At 39.0% G+C, this 21,607-nt stretch overlaps 1 protein-coding gene across 21 annotated transcripts in view; it reads left to right on the forward strand.

Annotated features, from left to right (window-relative positions):
• The window catches only part of EDAR (ectodysplasin A receptor), a 163,038-nt gene that overhangs the window by 121,472 nt on the left and 19,959 nt on the right, over nt 1-21,607 (forward strand). For all 21 annotated transcript variants that reach the window (XM_077482587.1, XM_077482605.1, XM_077482599.1 and 18 more), the window contains one exon: nt 19,154-19,240. In XM_077482587.1, coding sequence (XP_077338713.1) covers nt 19,154-19,240 — 87 coding nt within the window. The remainder of the gene's footprint in view (nt 1-19,153; nt 19,241-21,607) is intronic.

Below are 21,607 nucleotides of genomic sequence, written 5' to 3' on the forward strand. Positions count from 1 at the left end.
CATGATTAAAGCTGTCCACATAGACTAGGGGTCAGAAACGCGCGTCCCGTGAGCCCCACCCAGCTCACCACCGCTAAATGTCCAACCCATGATTAATTGGACATTTTCGCCACTGTCCTCTTCATTGGACAGCAGGAAGCGGCCGTTATCACAGGGCTGGATGAGGACAGAAACTGCTGGAGTTAACTTTTCCATTAAACAGCAGGTGATTGGTTGCCGGGCGATCCTAGTAACCAATCACCAGCCTGTTAATGTGAAAATTTAACATCAGCAGTTCCCGCCCCCCCATCCAGCCCTGTAATGCCAATCTCTGCTGCTCTGCTTGCTATACACCTGTGTAAGGTAGGAGAGTTCTACCTACACAGCATGTGTTTGTGGGGTGGGGTGCAGGGGACAGAGGAAAATACAGTGGTGGGTGCAGGGGACAAAAGACATTGTTATAGGGGTACAGTGGACACTGCAATGGGGACAGGGACCTCATCTCACCTGGGGACTGGAACCCTATGACCACTGGGGAAAGGGACCCCTTCTCTTCTGGGGAAAGGGACCCCATCACCCCTGGGGACAGGGCCCACATCTCCACTAAGGGCAGGAACCCCATTTTCCCTAGAGACAGGAACCCCATCTCCAGACCATGCTGGCTGGCAGGGCTGGCACCAGCCACACTTGGGTGCCAGGATAGGGGTGGGGGCAGTAAAATCTGAATCCCCAGCCACATACTCCCTCAGGGTGAACTGACTTTGTGTTATGAAGCACCGTAAAGTGGGGTAAACCTGTACTGTTATTACTATGTTAGGATTTGTAGTATCTTCATTTATTGGCAGGTGAATGTGGCGCTCCATACATTCACATACATTGAATCTGGCCCTTAAGGCGAAAAAGGTTGTTGACCCCTGACATAGACAATCCTCCATACCGCCATCAATGTAATCCCTTCCACACTGCACTCCTTGCCACGCTGCGCTCCTCACTTTCAGATCACTCTACTGCATTGTTATTTTCCCAGTCACGATTTTAGACTGACAGCGGTGATAGCCATCGGTGCAGAAGATGGTCAGCTTTACACCAGATGCCTGCATACTTAGATGTGCCTGTTTTATTCATCAACCATGTGAGCTGCTAAATGTTATACCTTCATTAAATGTAACCATATTGCTACACTTGGAGGCGCCTCTCTTCTCTTTTATACTCTGTAGCTCCTGCTGGATTTTGCTTCTAATCCCCTTGTGGAGGCTGCCATTTGTGGATAGACATTTTTATGGACCTGAAGGACTTAGAAATAAATGGTTGTGAAACAAATCATCTGAGTTTCCAATATTTCTTATGGGGAAATTTGCTTTAATATACAAGTGCTTTTGGATTATTACAAGTTTCTGGAACGAATTATGCTTGCAATTCAATGTTTTACTGTACTTACTGCCACGTCAATCTTTTACCTCATTTTCCTTTCATTTTCCCACATGGAGCAAGGCAGCAAGTTCACATTCATTTATCCCATCAGCAAATTATTACCTTTTTTTTGCTCTTCCACCACTTCATCTGCCAGGAACATAGGAAAATCACTTTTCCATTACTAGTCATTGCTTACACAGAGCTATGGACTCCCAGTGTAACTCATTGGGGTTTATTTAATAATAGACTTTGCACTTTGCAAGTACAGTTGCATTCATTTTCCCCAGAGCTTAGTGAATGTGGTGATACTCTGCTAATTTCCATCACCCAGTTATGTGCAGGAAAATATGTTTTTTTTAAGTTCCTTGCACCTGAGTGGGAATTATTTACAAAGTGAATCTTGACCACATTCACTAAGCTCTGGGGAAAATGCGAGCAACTGCACAGTCTGTTTGCCTTTAGTATAACAACCTCATTGCTTTACAATGAGGCTTACTAACAGTACATTTAAAGTATAACTAAAGGAAAAACGTTTTTTTCTTTTGGATAGTGGGGAGAGGGATCGCATTGCTTGTCTGTCTTTATTGCTATCTGTGCCCCTGTTAAGGAGATTCACCCTCTCTATTTGTCCTGTCTACCGTTATTATTGAAAGAGAAAGTAAAAGAAAATCAAAAATGTTGGGTTGCCCCCCAGAAAGGTAATAGAGGGGAAATCTTCCAATGGGGACACTCGTTCTGGTGACTTGGGGGTCCCCAAGGAACTCCCATAATTTGCTGGCATTTCCTCTCAATTCCTGTTTGGCTATGGTACAGATGTGAAGGGAAATCTCTGCAATGCGACAAAGATGGCAAAAAGATTTCTGACAGGGGTTATAACCTTCCTTTACTCTATCCAAAATAAAAATAAAAAGTTTTGCCTAAAGTTCTGCTTTAATATACAATTTAACACAAGTAAGCATATGTTTCGGCACTTTCTTAATATAGCAACTTTACCAAGGTCTCATAAAAAGTAGCACTCTTAATGGAAAATTGAGAAGAGAAAAAAAAATGTATGCCATGTAATCTCATAAACTGTACAGAAATACCTGGCATACATTTCTCTGTGATTAAATGATACCAAAGTGAATATTCTTTTACAGCTAGTCATAATCTTGCGGTTCAACATTTCAAGCTTACATTCTCAATGTCAAATTATTTTTTATGAGTTTGATAAAAAAAAAAACATTATGTGCCTCACCATAGTTTAGCCCTTCACATGATTGTATATCCAGGCTTATTCAATTCTGTTGTGACCATCAAAGAATGCTTAGAAATTGTTACTCGAGCATACAATTGTTGCCCAAGAATGCATTTGTAAACAACGAGATTCCGTGAAGGCCTTAATTAGAAAATATTAGCCTTTGAAGGCACCCAATCACACACCACTACGCCGAAGCTTTGAAAACTCCATATGGCCTTTTAGCTAAGCTAAGAACTGGTTCGCTGGCAGTATATCCCACAATAAAATGAGGGTAATCTATAGGGTCATTGATTTTCACAAAAGTTAAGTCTTTCGTACTGATTTTTAGTTGCTCTTTGCGTAAGCTAGAATAGAGCAAACAAACTGTATTGTTTCTAAGGAGGGCTAATATTCATTTAATAAAGCACAGCCTTAAAACAGCCTTAAAACAAAAATGGTGAGGAACTTTTCAGGGACATATAGAGGTTGATTTACTAAAACTGGAGAGTGCAAAATCTGGAGCAGCTGTACATGGTATCCAGTCAGCTTCTAACTTCAGCTTCTTCAATTAAGCTTTGACAAAAAAAACCTGGAAGCTGATTGGTTTCTATGCAGAGCTGCACCAGATTTTGCACTCTCCATCTTTAGTAAATCAGGTCCAAAGTCTCCATCATTAGTTCTTTGGGTCAGGCTGGAGCCTCAGGGAAGTCTGCTGATAGTATATACAGGCACCAGGAAATGCCTAATATCAAACTGTATGGATGGATTTGTACGTTTGAACTTGTAACATGTTTGCTTTAAACACTTGTTAACAGGTAGTAGCGCAAACTCTTTTTTAGAGGCTTGCTAATATGAATTTTTGTGCACACAGGAAGGTTGTTGCCTATTGTGATAAATTGGATTATATAATGAATCAACATTTTCTTGTGTTGGGTCACTGTAAACATGCATAAGACCTAATAACATATGCTTTTAATATTTTTAGGTTAAAAAATGTACAATTGAGTTTTAATTAGGAAACAAATACAAAATACGAAATATGTCGTATAAATGACTAATACAATTAAATCCTATAATCATTCATTAAATTCTTTGGAATGTTTGAACTAGTTTACAAAATTAAGTCATAGACTCTGAAATGTAGTTGGCTTGATTTAAATTTTTTTTTTTTTTAAACTGGCATTAGGTGACATATCTGGAGTGAGTTTTGGTGTTGTATGTATTGGTATATATACATACATCTATACAATATATATATATATATATATATATATATATATATATATATATATATATATATAGAGAGAGAGAGAGAGAGAGAGAGAGAGAGAGAGAGAGAGAGAGATAGATATCGAGAGAGAGAGAAGATATTTGTATAATTACAACCTGCAGAAACCATCAGAAATTATATTGTATAATTGTAAATATTTGTGTTCTAACCACCATAAAAAAGAGAAAGGAGAAATGGGATTTTTCTTTATATCTATTAAATGAGCCCCATATCAGATTTTATGTAAATGGATATGTAGCTAGAAGAGGGTAAGAGGGGCAAGGTATGAAGGATACAGAATAGACAGGGGCAACCTTGAGCAATATAATGTGTATTATGTGCATTAGGTGGTGGAAGCATAGTTCTATACTAAAATATACTGTAAAACTTTTCTCAACCTGCAATAATAACTACATTGTTTTTTTTTTCCCTTTTGCAGTAATTTATAATTAGGTTCAGTAAATAATTTATGGAATTAGAAAAAATGGTATCATTTGTATAAATGAATGGTTGTACTTTGCAATGCATTTCTCTTTAACCCTTAATAGATAAGCCTCTGTTTGTTAACCAAAAAAATATATACATTGCATTCACAGTATACTTTTGAAATACCATGGGGTTTATGTACCTTTTTATTTTTTTGTTTTTTTTATATTTCAGTATACGGTACACCCAAGTTAGATCAGTTAATTTCTGGAGTTGCAATGTGCACTGCTGTTACCAAGAAAATTAAATATTCTGATCCAAAACCTGGTTATCTTAGAGCAATGCTGCCAAATATGGATCATGGTAGCCACTTGGCCGCAGCTTCATAAACAATTAGGAGAAGCCTGTGAACATATCTTAGCTATTCTGGCAGAACCATATGCCACCTCAATAAAGTTTTATATTAGATTCCAACAAAGCCATGTTGATAGAAATCCTGGATGAGGTATTTGCTATGTCTTGCCACTCTGGTATTTCTAAAGTTATAGTAAGGTCCCTTTCCCAATGTTCAATATAAGAACATTTACAACCTAAGCCCATTAAATGACTATATAATATGGAGAGTCTGATATTTTTTTCCTATTTTAAACTACTAATGATACATGTGTTTTTTTATTTGAATTACAGTTTTATGCCGCATACAAAGCCCGACCATGTTTATGCTCCATCGAACATTTGCTGTCGGAATTTCCGCACACAAATGTTTGAGAGCAGGTTCTCAAATTTTCCAACAACAAAACTTTGTTGGCGGAAAGTCCGATCGCATGCACACAAGTCTGTGCCCAAAAGTCCATGCTAGCTTAGAATCAAGTACAAGACGGAAGCGCTCAGTCTTGTAAAACTAGCATTCGTAATGGAGATAGCACATTCGTCACACTGCAAATTTAGAAATTTTTCACTGCAGCACATTCTCTTCTTCTTTACAATGCTAGAATAATGAAGTTGCTTTGCTGCTGATATTCACACAGAGTTCTGACAAAAATTTTTTTATTATTTCTCATGATCTCATGAATAATCTTTGTTTTTGTTGTTTTTTACATACATTGGGTACATAAACGTCATCTGCTCCTGCTCTTGATATCACAGACTCCTGGACATTCTTGCGCTCCCAATTATGTGCTCCTCAGGCCACCAATTTTGGCTTTCAAATAGTCGATGTCTGCTGTGGGAGTCACTGGCTTCATCAATTCCAACAGTTTCTCCAGCACTGCCTTCCTCTTTAGCTTGTTGGAGTAGTCACTGTTTTTGACTTGCCAGAGACATGGCAGCTCCCTGTATTTGTCCGTGAAGTTTGGCAGGAAGTCTGGGTCTGTAAATTTATCAATTTTCTCTGAAAGACACAACACAAGACAAACCCTAATGTCAGGCTAAACTTTCCTAATCTTGTCCCAATATAGGCCTTAATCTATAAGCAGTATAGACTACTAACCACTGATGGCCCAAATTAAAATTGTACCTTCGTTTGCATGAACGACGCTTACGATACGCCGTCCTCCGTTCACAGATCATACGTACGGCGCACGCGTGTTATGCTTTATATACACTGTACATGTGTGAAACTCCACCCCTGACCTTATTTCTAGTGTATTCCCGCCCCTTTCAGCGTAGTGGGAGAACACATGGCAGAGAGACAGCAGGTGCATGCAGAGAGCAGCAAAAAGGAGGAAAGCCTGGAGCAAGGCAGTTCCCAATCCCGGAGGAGATATAAGGCCTCAAATATATCCTTTGTAGAGATGATGGAGATGGTGGACATCTTGAAGAAGGCCGACTATGATGGGAAGTATGGACCGTACCGAAACCCAAATGTGAGAAAGGCTAAGATCATGACTAATGTTGTGAGAAGTCTGCACAGGAATTTTGGGGTACGACAATCCAAGGAGCAATTGAGGAAACGCTGGTCAGACCTGAAGTTGAGGGAGCACGATCAGTACAGAACAATCAGGAAACTGCTCATAGTGCTCTAAAATTTGCCCCAATAAGGCCCCAATGAAGCTATTTTGCTGGTGATACTGATGGAGTTATTGCAAACAAATTTTCAAAGGCTTTTTTTGGCCAACAATCCAATTGTGTGTATGAGGCTTTAGACTCAGATCAGATCCAAACAGGACTTTTTATTAAACCAGCATTTGTTTGAATAAGCTGCACAATAAATGGTGAAGTGGGAGCTAAGTTGCAAAGTACATTTTGTACTTTTGGGTGTCTTAAGTACTGTGGCTTTTTGACCTGGGACAACTGTAAGCAAGAGACAATAGTACTAGTGGGTCTATTCCATGAGAATGTATTCCATGCCTGTGTATTCTTACCTCCTTGCTGCAGTATTCCTGCTAGTCCTGTGATTTCTTCACATGTGTTGTTTGGCTCTGTGCTCATCTTTGGGCATCGCCTGCTATTCTGCGGGTTTTTATTTCCTTTCCCATCAATCACTTCCTGGACTGTCTCCCAGTTTGGCTGCCTATGTATAAATGTGCTCAGTCCAGCCACATGTTGCCTGAGCAGCTCTCTGAGCTCCTGTTTGCTACTACTCATGTATACTGTGTCTGACTACCTGTGTACCAATCCTGGCTTCATCTACGTGCTTGTCTGCTGCTCATCCTGACTTTGGCTTGTCTCCTGGATTTCCAGTTGTCTCCTGCTTTTTGTACTCTGCACACGTGGATGGTCTCCGCATCCTCAACTGGTTGTACCTGGTGGCTGCGACCTGGCTCCAGCTTGCTGCAAGACCATCTGCACCATCAGGGGCCCTGGCGAAGAATCAAGCTGGGGCTTAGACTCCACGACCTGAGGAACCCAGAGTTGGCGATTCACAAGGGCTTACTACCACAGACTCTTGACAGTAAGGAGTACATTCATCCCATTATATGGCTGCTGTCTGAAACTACAGCTCCCAAGACTCTTAGCTCTCTGCTTAGAAGTCTATGGGTTTGCTTGGCTTTAACTCTCCCCCTGCTGGTCGGAGGGGAATGGTGCAACATAACATCAGTATCTCAGTAAAGGAATAAAAGACAGTGAGATTGATTTACTGAATGCAAATATACTGTGCATTTAAAAAGTGCACTTCGAGTGCACTGCAGGTGCAGTTGCTTTAGTTCTGAGAGGCAGCTCTGATGATTTTTATCATTCAATCATGTGCATGTCCAGTATTTTATTTTTCTTGCATGTTTCCCTCAGATCTAGAGCAACTGCACTTGTGGGTGCACTTGCAGTGCACAGACTATTTACATTTAGTAAATCAACCCCAATGTCTCCTTCTCCATATTACTGTAGCACAACACCTGGCTACATGTGCATATGTTAATATATATGTACCATATTTATCGGCGTATAACACGCACTTTTTCCCCCTTAAAATCGGGGGAAAGTCATGGGTGCGTGTTATACGCCAATCTGTCTGTCTGTCTCAGCGGCAGGAAATTTAAACATGGGCAAGGCTGCAAAGCTGCAAACAGCGCTGGGCAAGCTGCAAATGATGCTGCACAAGCTGCAAATGACACTGATCATTCTGCAATGATGGACAAGGCTGCAGATGCACACTGATAAGGCTGCATTGACGGACATTTAAATGTAAGTTTTTTTTTCGTTAAACTTCCCTCCTAAAACTTTTTTCCTTAAAATGCCCTCCTAAACTTGGGGTGTGTGTTATACGCCGGTGCGTGTTATACCCCGATAAATACGGTATATACATCTATGTTATGTTTTGTGAGCACAGAGAAGCAATAGATGAAAAAATGTGCACTAATTGATGATTACATATTGGCCCAGCATCAATCAATGTAAGAAAAGTGTTTTCTGCTCTAGTTATAATTAAAGTCATTTAAATGGGCTCTATATTTTATTTCTACCCACAGTCTCAAAAACTGTTCTTAGACCCCTTTCACACTGAGGCACTTTTCAGGTGTTTCAGCACTACAAATAGCGCCTGTAAAGCTCCTGAAACTGCCCCTCATGCCTCCCCAGTGTGAAAGCCCGAGTGCTTTCACACTGGATCGGTGAGCTTGCAGGATGGGAAAAAAAGTCCTGCAAGCAGCATCTTTGGGGTGGTGTAAATGCGCTGTATACACCGCTCCTACACCACCCCTGCCATTGCTTCTGAAGCTCCTCAACATGGGTGGTTTTAACCTTTTCTTCGGCCACTAGCGGGGGTTAAAAGTGCTAATGGACCCACCGCCCCAGGGTGAAAGCAGCCTTATAGTATATGGCTATGTCCCTACCAACACCAAAAGTAAGAGGTTTGACAACATTGATTTGGAGTAAAGGTATAATAATTTTTCCTTACATCTGCATACATGTTTTCCTTCTCCCTAACACATTGTAGCCAGTATCAGTACTTTGCAGCAATGGAGCTGTGGATTTCACTCTCACTGGGATTCTTTTAAATGAGTAATTCATATTTCTGATTACCTCTCATAGTTACTGATCATTTGTTGGCATGCAATTCCTATAAAGCAGTCAGGTAAACTAATGCGTTGGCATTCATCCATTTCTGCCATCTCCATAAAAATGTAACTAAGCAAGCGGTGCCAAATATAAAATTACCTACCAAGGTATTCATGCAGCAGCAGGCCATCAGTATCTACTCATATTTCCTTTAATTAAATGCTGTTTGATTCTCAGATTACTAACATGCTTTGACTATGTCCCTTTTATTAGTCTGCGCTGAAGAGTTTAGCAGACTTCCAGTGAAGATCAAGTATACTTTACATTACGCTATCAACGCTGCCTGTGCTGATCTCATCAAATAGTATGATCCTCTATAACACAGCACCAGTTAGACATAAAATAAGGTTCACTGGAATTATGTACTATAATTAGTATAACTAAAGGCTCCTGTATAACAGTGTAAAATGTACAGCATCCATTTACTATGTGATGTAATGAACAAGCCTCATAAAATAAACAAACAAAAGACTCATATGCTTTCCCTCCTGGACACTGCAGATCATAGTAGCAACAGAGCCAATGTTGTTTCCTCCAGAAAGCAGTGGTGTGGCCAGGTGCTAATTGACAAGTTACGGGCTTGTGAATCAGCAGTGATAATGCTGATAGCCACACCGCTATACAGTACCATTTTTCATCCCACTGTAGTGCAAGCAGGCACGGTCTACATGAGAGTGGCAACTCTGCTCTGAATTCATGAATAGCATTGTTCTCACACCATCACAGAAAATGTAATTAGGTGAACTTCACTGGTGAGTTCAACAGGTATTGTGGGGTGGGTGCTTGCAGAAGGACTAAAGCCTTGTACACACGATCGGATTGTTGGCCAACAAAACTGTGGACTTTTGTCAGAAGGGCGTTGGCCCAAACTTGTCTTGCATACAAACGGCAAGGAATTGTCGGCCAACAAATAGTTACTTAATATGTGTTTTTTCAGCTCTTTAGCGCCACCCTTTGGGCTACTTCTGCTAATTTTGTTTTAGTAGAAGTTTGTTGAGTGTTGATTTGCGCTTTTCATTTCACACTTTTCATTTTGCGCTTTTCAGTTAGTTTCTGACCAGCAATGTTGTGGAATCAGAGCAGATAAGGTGTTATTATTGGCCTTGGAGTTATTGCTTTGACCCAAGTCCAGTCCAGGAACAATAGGAGGAGGGGTCCTTGGACCAAAAATTGATTGCTTTATTAATCATGACCAATTATGTCATATGCCTTTGCTGCGGGAGCTCCAGGAGAATAATCCAGAGATTTTTTGGAATTATCTCCAGGTGACGGGCCCCTGCTTTCACCAACTCTTGGCATTGTTGACCCCCTATATTAAGAAGCAGAACACATGCACGGGGCTTTTATTTTATTTTTTGGTTGAATAATGATTTGATTTTCTATATTTTTGGATGCATAGAATAGACATGTGCAAAAGGAAAAAATTTGTTTAGTTTCGTTTCGTTTTAATTCGTTAATTCATTAATTTCGTTTAGTTATATTCGTTAACTTCCTTAAATTCGTTTTCGGATTTCGTTTAGTTTTCTACCGAATTCGAAAAATCGGCCACATTCGAAAATATTTCAACCAAATTCGAAAATATTTCTACCGGATTCGAAATGATTTCAACATGATTCGACATTATTTCAACCACATTCGAAAATATTTTGTGACCCGAATTTAGGGCCATGTATCTCGGGGTCACTTGGTGCTAGAAACTCCAAATTTGTTCTAGTATGATTGTGTTTGCATAACAAATTTGGGGTTTCTAGCTATAAGTGACCCCGAGATATGTGGCCCCAAAATCGGGTTGCAAAATGTCATTCTCTGCTCTAATAACTAATAACATTTTGCGACCCGATTTTGGGGCCACATATCTCGGGGTCACTTATAGCTAGAAACCCCAAATTTGGTATGCAAACACAATAGTACTAGCACTACAACATATCCAAATTTGAAGTGTCTAGCACCAAGTGACCCCGAGATACATGGCCCTAAAATCGGGTCACAAAATATTTTCGAATGTGGTTGAAATAATGTCGAATGCAGTTGAAATAATTTCGAATGCGGTTGAAATCATTTCGAATCATGTCGAATTCATTCGAATTCATTCGTTATATTTCTTTCGTATTCGTTGTAATTTGTTATTTTTTTATTCGGACATTCTTAATAACATAAGATGCAAAATTCGGCCGAATTTCGATTCGTTACGAAACGAATTGCACAAGCCTAGCATAGAATGCACTTTTTGGTTAAGTTCTCTTGGCAAATAGCATGCCTAATTGTATTTGTTTTCTTTTTTTAATGCACAATAAAAAAAATTGTGGAGAATAATACTTGTCTATGTGTTTTACTTCAAATGACAGTTTGGGAGTAGGCAGTTACATTTAAAAAAATACAATGTAAAATTGACAAGGGACATCAACATAGTTGTATCTTTGATCTTAAAAACTACGGGATAATAGTGTTGTGGTAACCCAAATAAAAAAAAAAGCATAATAATATTATTATTGATATCACTAGAAAAAAAAGCCTATGAAAATTTGTTTGCAATAACTCCATCAATATCACCAGCAAAGCAGCTCCATTATTATCCCATTAAAGAAGAAGAGAATGTGCGCTGCATTTCAAGATTTCATAATTTGCCACATCACGAATGTTAATTCTCCATTATGAACGCTAGTTTACAAGACCAACTGCTTCTGGCTCGCCCTTCCTTCCGAGCATTCGTGTTTGTACTTTGGACTTTTGTCAGAAGGACTTGTGTACACATGCTCGGAAAATCCGACAACAGACATTTGTCTGTGGAAAATTTTAAAACCTACTATCCAACATTTGTACATGGAAAATCCAACAACAGTTGTCCAATGAGCATACAGACGGTCAGATGTTCCACCAACAGCCTATCATCACACATTTCACGTCAGAAAATCCAATCATGTGTACGAGGCTTTAGAGAAAACTGTAACTGCAGCACTTTTTTTTATCTGTAGGCCATAGTTCTACTTTAACCAGTTCCCGACCGGCGCACAACGATGTATGTTGGCAGAATGGCATGGGCAGGCAAACTGACGTACAGGTACATCCAGTTGAATTTGCTGCCCTGCCCTCACATGCGTGCTGCCGGCGGCATGCGCGTGTGCCGGTCGGGACCCCCGTGAGTCCGGTGGCGGGTCCCGCGGACTCGATCACCGCGGGCATACCCGCGATCGTCTCACGGGGAAGGAGAACAGGGAGATGCCATTGTAAACAGCATCTCCCCATTCTACCTAGCAACAAGTGACACTGATCGCTGCTTCCTATGATTGGAGCAGAGATCAGTGTTCATTAACACACAGTCCCAGCCCCACAGTTAGTAACATGTCCTTAGGACACACTTAACTCCTACACTGCCACCCCCTGTTTAACCCCTTCGCTGCCAGTGTCATTTACACAGGAATCAGGGCATTTGTATAGCACTGATTGCTGTATAAATGACAACGGCCCCAAAAATGTCCGATGTGTCCGCCATAATGTCGCAGTCACAATAAAAATCGCTGATCACCGCCATTACTAGAAAAAAAATTATTAATAAAAATGCCATAAAACTATCCCCTATTTTGTAAACGCTATAAATTTTGCGCAAACCAATCAATAATCGCTTATTGTTATATTTTTTTTTTTTTACCAAAAATATGTAGAAGAATAAATATCGGCCTAAACTGAGGAAAAAAAATTTTTTAGATATTTTTGGGGGATATTTATTATAGCAAAATGTAAAAAATAATGTGTTTTTTTCAAAATTGTCGCTCTTTTTTTGTTTATAGTGCAAAAAATAAAAACCACAGGGGTGATCAAATACCACCAAAAGAAAGCTCTATTTGTGGGGAAAAAAGGACGTCAATTTTGTTTGGGAGCCACGTCGCACGACTGCACAATTGTTAGTTAAAGCGACGCAGTGCCGAATCGTAAAAAGTGGTCCGGTCATTGGCCTGCAAAATGGTCCGGTCTGAAAGTGGTTAAACAGAATGTATAGGGATTTTGTATATATTTTCTGTCTTTACATTTTGATGGTGAAGCCTAAAAATAAAAATGGCAACAAACATTTTTTAGTGAACTAAAAATTAAATATTGCATCTAAGTTGTATGTAGTCCTTTATGTAGTAAGCATGGGGAGATTCTGGCTCATTTTCGCTTTATTTTCTCTATCACGTTAAAAAAAAAATACATTACAGAGATTAGAAGCTCAAACTGAAATGTACACACAGAGCTGAAAGACCCAATGCATTGACTCATTCCATTATGGATTGCTCAAGCCCTAAGCTTTGGATCATGCCTGAAAGAAGATGACTAGTGCTAGGCTGTCTTTTTTGCTAACCCATAAAGCTCTGGGAGTCTATTCATGTATTAAACATTTATTTGTTTAAAAAAAAAACAAAGAGAGTGCGAGTGTGTGGGTATAGAAGCAATAGATATAAAAAATGAATATTGGATATGACATATACGGTATATAAAACATATAAAATTATTATTTTCATTGTGGGAGTGAAAAGTCCAGCCTATATATCCACCCAAATTAATGATTGATTTTTTTCCTTTATTCTGAGCATGTGCCAGAATTACCAGACCAGCAGTCCAGACTTGTCTCATGTTTGCTTTGAAATAAAAAATCTTGAATGCTGTGCTTGTAGACTGGTGGTGTTGTCAATATTAATAAATTATAATAACTATAATTTTATAATAAAAATATAAGTATAACTAAATATTTACAACAGGCAACAGTTGCTATTTAAATGAAACCAGCAGAGACACATATGTAGGCTACCATTGATTATTTTTTCAGAAAATATTGGTTGTCTGACTATTTTGCTGACTTCAGTGCTTTTTGAGTCATTCGCTTCTATTTGACTCACTGCATATTTTTTACAGGTAGTGAGTCAAAGGGTATTTAAAGTGTTACTTTACCCACAACAATAAAATCATATGCATTAACGCATGTTTGTTATACTTTGCATTGTGTAAAGGGGCTGTTTGATCCTGTATGCACAGATTTTCCCCTTCTTGCATTGCCCCTTCTTGGGAGAGTGTGTGTGATCAGCACAGGGCCAATCAGTAGTGTCCAGACAGAGGGGTCCTGCATTCTGATAGGTCAGCCAGTTTAATATGAAAACTCCTCCTACATCTTTAACAAGGCACTGATAGAAGTAAAAAAACTGCTATTATACTGCTGGGTTTAGTAACACTTTAAGCCATTTATATTATTTTTAAGATTATTACCATTTTATACTAATTTTGTTGATAATATTTTTAGATTTGCTCCCCCTCACCCTGATATACAATAAATTCAGATGTCAAAATCACATGAGGTACACATATTATTTTCCTTTCTTTATGCGGGCTCACTGACAGCTTTTCCAATAATAAAATAGAAAAAGTGCTGATACTTACCTTCCCCATGCTCCCCTGCCATCCCATTACTTCTGTAGCGGCCACAACCTTTGCTGCGCGGCCTTTGAATTAATGGGCTTACCCTTCTCCTGGCCTGCTCTTCCGTGGCTAGGGGTTCCCAGGGTTGATACCCAACGACTTGTACACCGACACAAATAAAGTCCTTTCAAAAGGTTTTATTTTGCAGTAGAACTTTCACAAAACACAGTCTCTTTGGGAACAGAGGGCGCTAGTGTAGAACTCAGGTACCTTGTACTGCAGGTTTAACAAAGTCTCTATTTCCACCCAGAGAGTAGCCACTCGCAGCTGGGTTCTTCAAGGCTGAACAGATCTCTAGCCAGAGGTCATGGCAGTCTGCACGTTGACTCAAACGTGAATAATCAACTGAAGATGAACAGGAACCTTTTCCCAACTGTACCTGGAACGTTTCCCGCTTCCTTTGAGGTACTGGAAAAGTGTGGACTCGTCAATGTCCTTCACAACTCAGTAACCAGGCACTTCTCAGGATGCCACTTGTCGGCCCTCCTCCGAAGACTCCTCCCCCAGTCACTTGCATGAGCTGTGGTGACCCTCCAAGCCGAGAGCACACCCGGACACTCTGAATCCTCCCTCAGTTATAGCACCTCAGACCAGCAGGTTCTGAGACTTGGGAACAGACAGATCCCTTCCCCAGACTAGTCGGGTCTATCAGGGGCCACTGACAGGAACATGTTGCGGGATGTCGAACACCCCGTGACCGGGACCCCTCATGGGGCTACCCCGGTCCTGGAACCAGAACAGACCACACGGGTCTCTCAAACAACTCTGGAACCCCGAACACGTGACCCACACCTCTCCCAGACTCCTCAGCAGGCCCGGCACTCCTGCTGATTGGCTCCGAGAGGGCCATACTCAAACATCCAACCAAGCTAGGTTCTAGCCTGTCATGTGCACCTCACCGCTCACATGACCAGGCAGAACATCAATCATGGCCTGGCCAGACTGGTGTTAAGCCTTATCTACACAATTAACCCTCAGTACTGTAAGGTTCTGAGGCAAAAACTAAAATTACAATGTGTGTGACATTTGATCACAAATGTCATCCGCTACACTTCATTGAAGCTAGGAGTTCCAATTCTATGTAATCGCAATGTCAGACTTGGTGGAGTTTACAGGTGACAGTGTTTGGGTCTGGTGATTGGCATGAGCTCTGCATCTTGGGAGAAGGTGACATGCTCCTGCATGCTCAAGAAGCATTCATGGTATTACTTGGTATCAGCTCATTTACACTTGCTTAGACTTCAACACACATTAAAGTGCCTACCGCTTCAACATGCTTTTTTGATGTATTTTTGATGCTTCTGTGATGCTTCGTGGTGCTTTTTTTTGAAGCTTTAATGGAGCTTGCTAGATTCCCTTTGTGTTTGTGTGGATATCCCATACCTGCAATTTGTCCAAAACAAAGCAAAGCTAAAGTTGAATTAAAGCCTCTCAAAAGCTTCAGGTGCTTCAAGCGAGCTTTGTCATGGAGTTCTATGGAGGATTTGAAGACGCTCTGAAACATCACTAAAGCAACATGGGGTATAATTTTTTGAAGCAAAGCAAAACACAATGGGGTTGATTTACTAAAACTAGAGTGTGCAAAAGCTGATGCAGCTGTGCATGGTAACCAATTAGCTTTTAACTTTAGCTTTTTCAATTAAGCTTTGACAAAAAACCTGGAAGCTGATTGGTTTCTATGCAGAACTTCACCACATTTTGCACTTTCTGGTTTTAGCGAGCCACAATGTGTGAACAGGACTGTAAACTAACCATTTTATTTAGTGACAAGAGTTTTGATTGGCACTTTATTGTGTGTTGGAGTTGAAGCAAGTGTAAATGAGCCCTAAAAGCCTTTCAAAAGCTGCAGGTGCTTCAAGCAAGCATTGTCATAGAGTTCTATGGAGGCTTTGAAGACGCTTTGAAGCACCACTAAAGCGACACGGGGTATAATTTTTTTTGAAGCAAAGCAAAAGCAAGGTGTAAACAGGATTGTAAACTAACCATTTAATTTAGTGACAGGGGCTTTGACTGGTGTTCAGAGTTTTAAAAAAGTGTGTCCAATGCCATGTGAGTTTCGGTGGAACATTGGGATGAAGGGGCATTGAAGTAAAAATTAGTATCATCAGATGGGGAATTTTGTCAGAAGAGTTGCAGGTTAGGCATCAGGGTTTTAGCATGTATAGTCTAATATATTGTAAATGTTGCATCATTCACTTTCAGCAATAAAAACAGCCATATAAGATTTTGTTTTGACAGGTTAGACACTTTGATGTTTTTTTAAATCTTTTTTTATAGGTGTGCTTTGTGTTGCGTCTATGTGTTCAGTGTTTTCTCGATGGCCTTTATGTGAACAGCAAAGCATAATTACATATTTTTTTGGAAGCTCGATAGTAGGAGCTGTGTATATGTTGGTGGTTTTCCAAAATACACTTTTAACACCCAGATACTTGAATAGAAATGATTCCAGTTTGGGGAAACAAAGCAATTGAGAAAGTACAGTAAAAATTAACCGCTTCCTGCCCACACGGTTTATAAACATGTCCAATAAGTTATGAATTGTGTGAATAAGACGGCTGTAGCAGGTCTTAGGGTGTGTGCTAAAACTCACACGCTCATCAGAAACGAATCAATTCAGTTCCCGGAAACTTCTGAAGATGCCACAGAATAGAAAAGTGAAGTGTAGCACACTGGAAAATATTGATGCATCCTGTATTGGTTCAGGTGTGAGCGGAGCTGATCTAGCAACACCCATTCTCCACTGCAGCAACAGATATAAGGCTATTTTTTTTTACTGATCTGAATATAGATGCATTGTTGTCTATGGAACAATACACGCAACTGCATAAAAATAAGTAAGACAGAGACGTGTACAGAGCTGTAAAACAAAAATAGAGAATTCTACTTTTGAGTTCAATCATTTTTGCGTTTACATCCATATTTTGCAACACTGGCAATGAAGAAGAATTTTACGCTTGTATACATACGCATATACCTGTACACACATTTACGAAAGGTCTTTAACAAACATTTTAATCTGGATCGTTTAGTCATCAAGATCCTGAGTATAAACATCAGTAAATTCTTACCTCTGTGTGCTACTGGCCTTAAAGTGAATAGGTATTTATAAAAACAGAAAACACTAGCTCATTATAGGTGATGTGTTGTTGCAGAAGTGCCATGGTCAGTTAGATTAGATTCTTTCTGACTTTATCTACCCCTACACTTTTTCCAAGAATGTAAAAGAAAAAAATTCCAATGTTACCAGAAACTCTTAATGAAGTAAATATAAATATAGCCCCAGGTTTCTGCGCCCATGTCTGATCTTCATTATGACACTGGGATTTATTGTATGTGCGGAAACATTTTTTTAATTTTCTACTTAACAACTAGAAAAAACAACTAGATTTAATGAAATAAACTACAGATGGAATGCCAATCTGTGCAAAAAAAATAAAAAAATACATAAGAAACTTCAAAAGCAAAAAGTAATTAGGCATGGAACCGTCGCATTTCCTAAAATGAAAAAAAAAAAAGCTTTGAACAGTTAACTGTCATATAGGATGTGGTTAAAAATAGTTTCTTGTTAAATGTTAAAATGGTCTTTGTTTTAGAAAGCATGTTAGATCTGGGCTAGTGTCCTGTGAATAGTGTTTTGGATTGCAGTAGTGTGAATATGTAGTATGACCGTACCAGTGTTGTCATTTTCACAGCAAGTGCCCAAAATTTTGATAAACAGATTCGTAAACTGGAGGAAAAAAAACAAATGCCGCTATTAGCTGAGACTATAATATCATTTCTCTGATTTTACAATCAGTTCTTAAGAATTTTTATTATCAGTATTTACCACTGGTTGCATGTGGTTGAGTGGTGCCATGGTTTAGCCAAGTCTTTGGAAATGTTGGCTATCACTTTCTAATTTGAATAGGTCAGGGTATTATTGAATATATACTATTGTGTTGTTTGAATATTTTCTTTTCTTAATCACCCTGTAAGATATTGTACACTCATAATCAGTGTCGGAGAATTTGACCATACATGTGATTTTAAACCTAATTTCAAAATCATTATTTTAACTGTTTTCTCATAAGAATCTATTTCAGTCATACAACTTTCACCTGACATTTACACTTTTAATTAAACATAATATGAATAATTGTGTGAATCCTGAGTGAAAACATTGATAAATAGACTCCACAGAGTTATGTCCAGAAATACTTTGCAGTAGACAAAGGTTTCATATTAGATTTTAGACCTGGAAGATTTATTTGTTACTTGTTCTCCTAATAAAATTGTATTTGAAACATATTCTAAATAATCTTTAGTTTTCTTATGCTATAGGTTGGTTATGTTTTCGATAAATGGTGTAACTAGTTTGGCAACCTAAATCAAATAACATATTTAATTAAAGTAAAAATGAATTTATACCAAAAAGCCTTTTCCCTACCCTCATCATGAAAATTGTTTATATAGACCTCAGAATGCAGAAAATATAAAACCCTCAGATGTAGAAATTTGTATCTTCCTGCTGCTTTGTTCTACCCATGCTAAGGCAATAACTACATTGTGTGGAGACCTATCTCTCTGAAACCCGTCTCTAAACTCCAAACACATACTCATGGTCTGGACATCCCACGTGTATTAGTCATTCTTGGGAAAAGTTGACAATTATTCTCTATGTTGCATGAGAAAGGATCTGGCTGCATTGAGATGGGTTGTCATATGGTATAAAGACTGCTTGACTGTGGGTGGGTCTGGGCAGTTAGAAAATATGTTTTTCTACATATAAAGTGCATATAATAATTTTCAATTGGCTGCAGGTAGTGGGTAAATGATTTCAATTCCACTTCAATTGAAGGAGGAATCAAATCGTATATTTTTTAACCTGTTACTTCATGTTAACTGATCAGTGTTTTTTTCCATGGCAGGCATTGGAACAGCACATTATCCTCCAGGTGGTTCAGCAAAAACTTTGGGCACCAGCCCTACTTCTCCCTTTCAACATGCACACAAAGGTGAGAGACATGCATTCTCATGCCACATTCTGCAAATTAGAGGGAGCATTCCACAATAGGTGGCACCCATTTTCTAATCCTTCATTGAATCCCTCCTACATGTGATGGAGTTTGAAAACAGCAATAGCTGAAAGTGTCCTAGTAAAAGCATAGTAATGAGGCAGGATGGGGGGCGTTTTTCAACCAGCTTTGGAAAGTGTGTTTACACTTATAGCAAGAGCATTATTAAGGCAAAGCTGCAGAGCTTGTTTTTATCTAGAGGTACCCCTTCCCTGCAAAGAAAATTATTTTGGTAAATGTGAACTAACCCTTTATCAGAAGGTCTAACGATTAGGTATTTTGGTATAAAATGCATAAAGGTCGGTAAGCTACTATATATATATTATATTTATATATTTATATATATATATATATATATATATATATATATATATATATAAAATAACTAGTTACAATGCCTTTAAGTCATTGATGTACCTTTCTTGTGTTTCACTTTTGCATCGCCTGTAAGGCAAGGCTGTGATTCTGCCACATACAGAATTGTATGCTTGCCATGTGAACTCCTTCATTTGGCCATTGTGTTGCCTATCCCGTCTATTAGATAGGCAATCTAATGTTCAACTGAAGGAGTGTGCACAGCAAGCTGTTGTGAATTGCATGAATTGTTGTAAATTGTGAGGCAGGAGCTTAGCGTTGTCAGCATTCAGCATGACATGCTGTTACTGAAAGGATCTCCAAGCAAGCAACTTTTTAACAGATAATTACTTAGTTACATAGTAGGTGAGGTTGAAAAAAGACACAAGTCCAACCTATGTGTGTGATTATATGTCAGTATTACATTGTATATCCCTGTATGTTGTGGTCATTCAGGTGCATACCTAATCGTTTTTTTTTAAACTACCGATGATCCCCGCTGAGACCACCATCCATACAAAAAATGAGGTGGATGGAGGAATCACCTCCCCCCACACTTCCTCACCGGGACATTGTATTCTGGCTGCAGCTACTGGCCAATGAAAGTTTTCCATACAGCCAGCTTTATTTCCTTTTATTTACTTGTCTACCAAGGTATGTTTATAAACGTCATGGTAGACAAGTGGTTAAAATAGACTCACAGCTGCTACTTGAGGGCAGAGGAGACAATGAGGGTCTAATAGACCCCAATGGCAATACATTGAAACTAAAATGATACATTTAAAAAATAATTCTATAAAATAAATAAAAATAATTTTAAAAACATGTATACTGTAGAGCCTTCATCACACTCCATACAGTATAAAAAGCGAGAGTAGGGTGAGCACATGTATGTAAATCTCAATTGCACAAAACATGTGAGGCATAATTGTGAACATCAGCGCAAGAGTAATACTTCTAGAGCCATAATTCATGGTTAACTCTGAATTAATGACATGTAAGGTCTTTTAAAGCATTGTCTATAGAGAATTTTAGTTACCATAGTCTTTTGCAATTACATAGGCATGCATAATTTTGACTTGATGTGTTTGGTATCTATTTACTCCCCGAAACCCCATCTTTTGTATTTTACCAAACAATTAGGTATAAAATTGTGTCTGTTTTCATTTAAATTTATTTGAATTAATTTTAGTGTATTTTTATTATGAAAGTGCAATATGTCACCATTGTATTCTCCAGGGTCTCAGCTTTCAGAAAAAAAAATATACTTTTACAATAATTTCTAGCAAAATATAGATTTTAAAATGTGTGAAAAAAATTTAAAAATTGCCCCATATACAAGTAGTTAAAGTCAGACAAATACCTGCTGAGCATTTCAGTGAAGTCAACCTAGTACACCTTCCTAGGATGGCTTGGCAACAATGTTTCACTGCTCCTGAATGCATAGCATAGTTTTCACAAGTATGTAGGTTGTGGCTATCAACATTGCTGCTGCTGATTTACACATCTGTAGCTTTTCAATCAGCAGCTAGGCACACCTACTCCTACCCACTGCTTTCTGGATAGACAGCGTTGGCTCAGTTGCTGAAATCCCCCCACTTTGATCTACAGCGTCTTGGCGGGAGAACATATGAGACACAAATGAAGGAGGATTTGGTTCTGTCAGAGAAGGTACAGGAGGTTTTCTGTTTACTTTAGTAGGTTTGTACATCACATCGTAACTGGCTTAGGGACTTGTTTAAACTGTGACACAGGAACCTTTAGTTGTTCTTTAATTGCATTTAATCAGCTGCATAACCTCTGTATTTCTCATGTATCAGTAATGTATTTGTGTATCCAAAGCCAAAACCTTTTTAATCATGGATATGGTAGGGAGGTGTTGAAACCCCTTTTCAATTATTATTGTGGTTTACATCCTGCTAGAGAGACACACACTAAATGGGAAATGTAGTG

The sequence above is a fragment of the Lithobates pipiens genome, unplaced genomic scaffold (genome assembly GCF_037356315.1).
Source record: "Lithobates pipiens isolate NorthernLeopardFrog02 unplaced genomic scaffold, aLitPip1_a1.2 Scaffold_16, whole genome shotgun sequence".
NCBI lineage: Eukaryota > Metazoa > Chordata > Amphibia > Anura > Ranidae > Lithobates > Lithobates pipiens.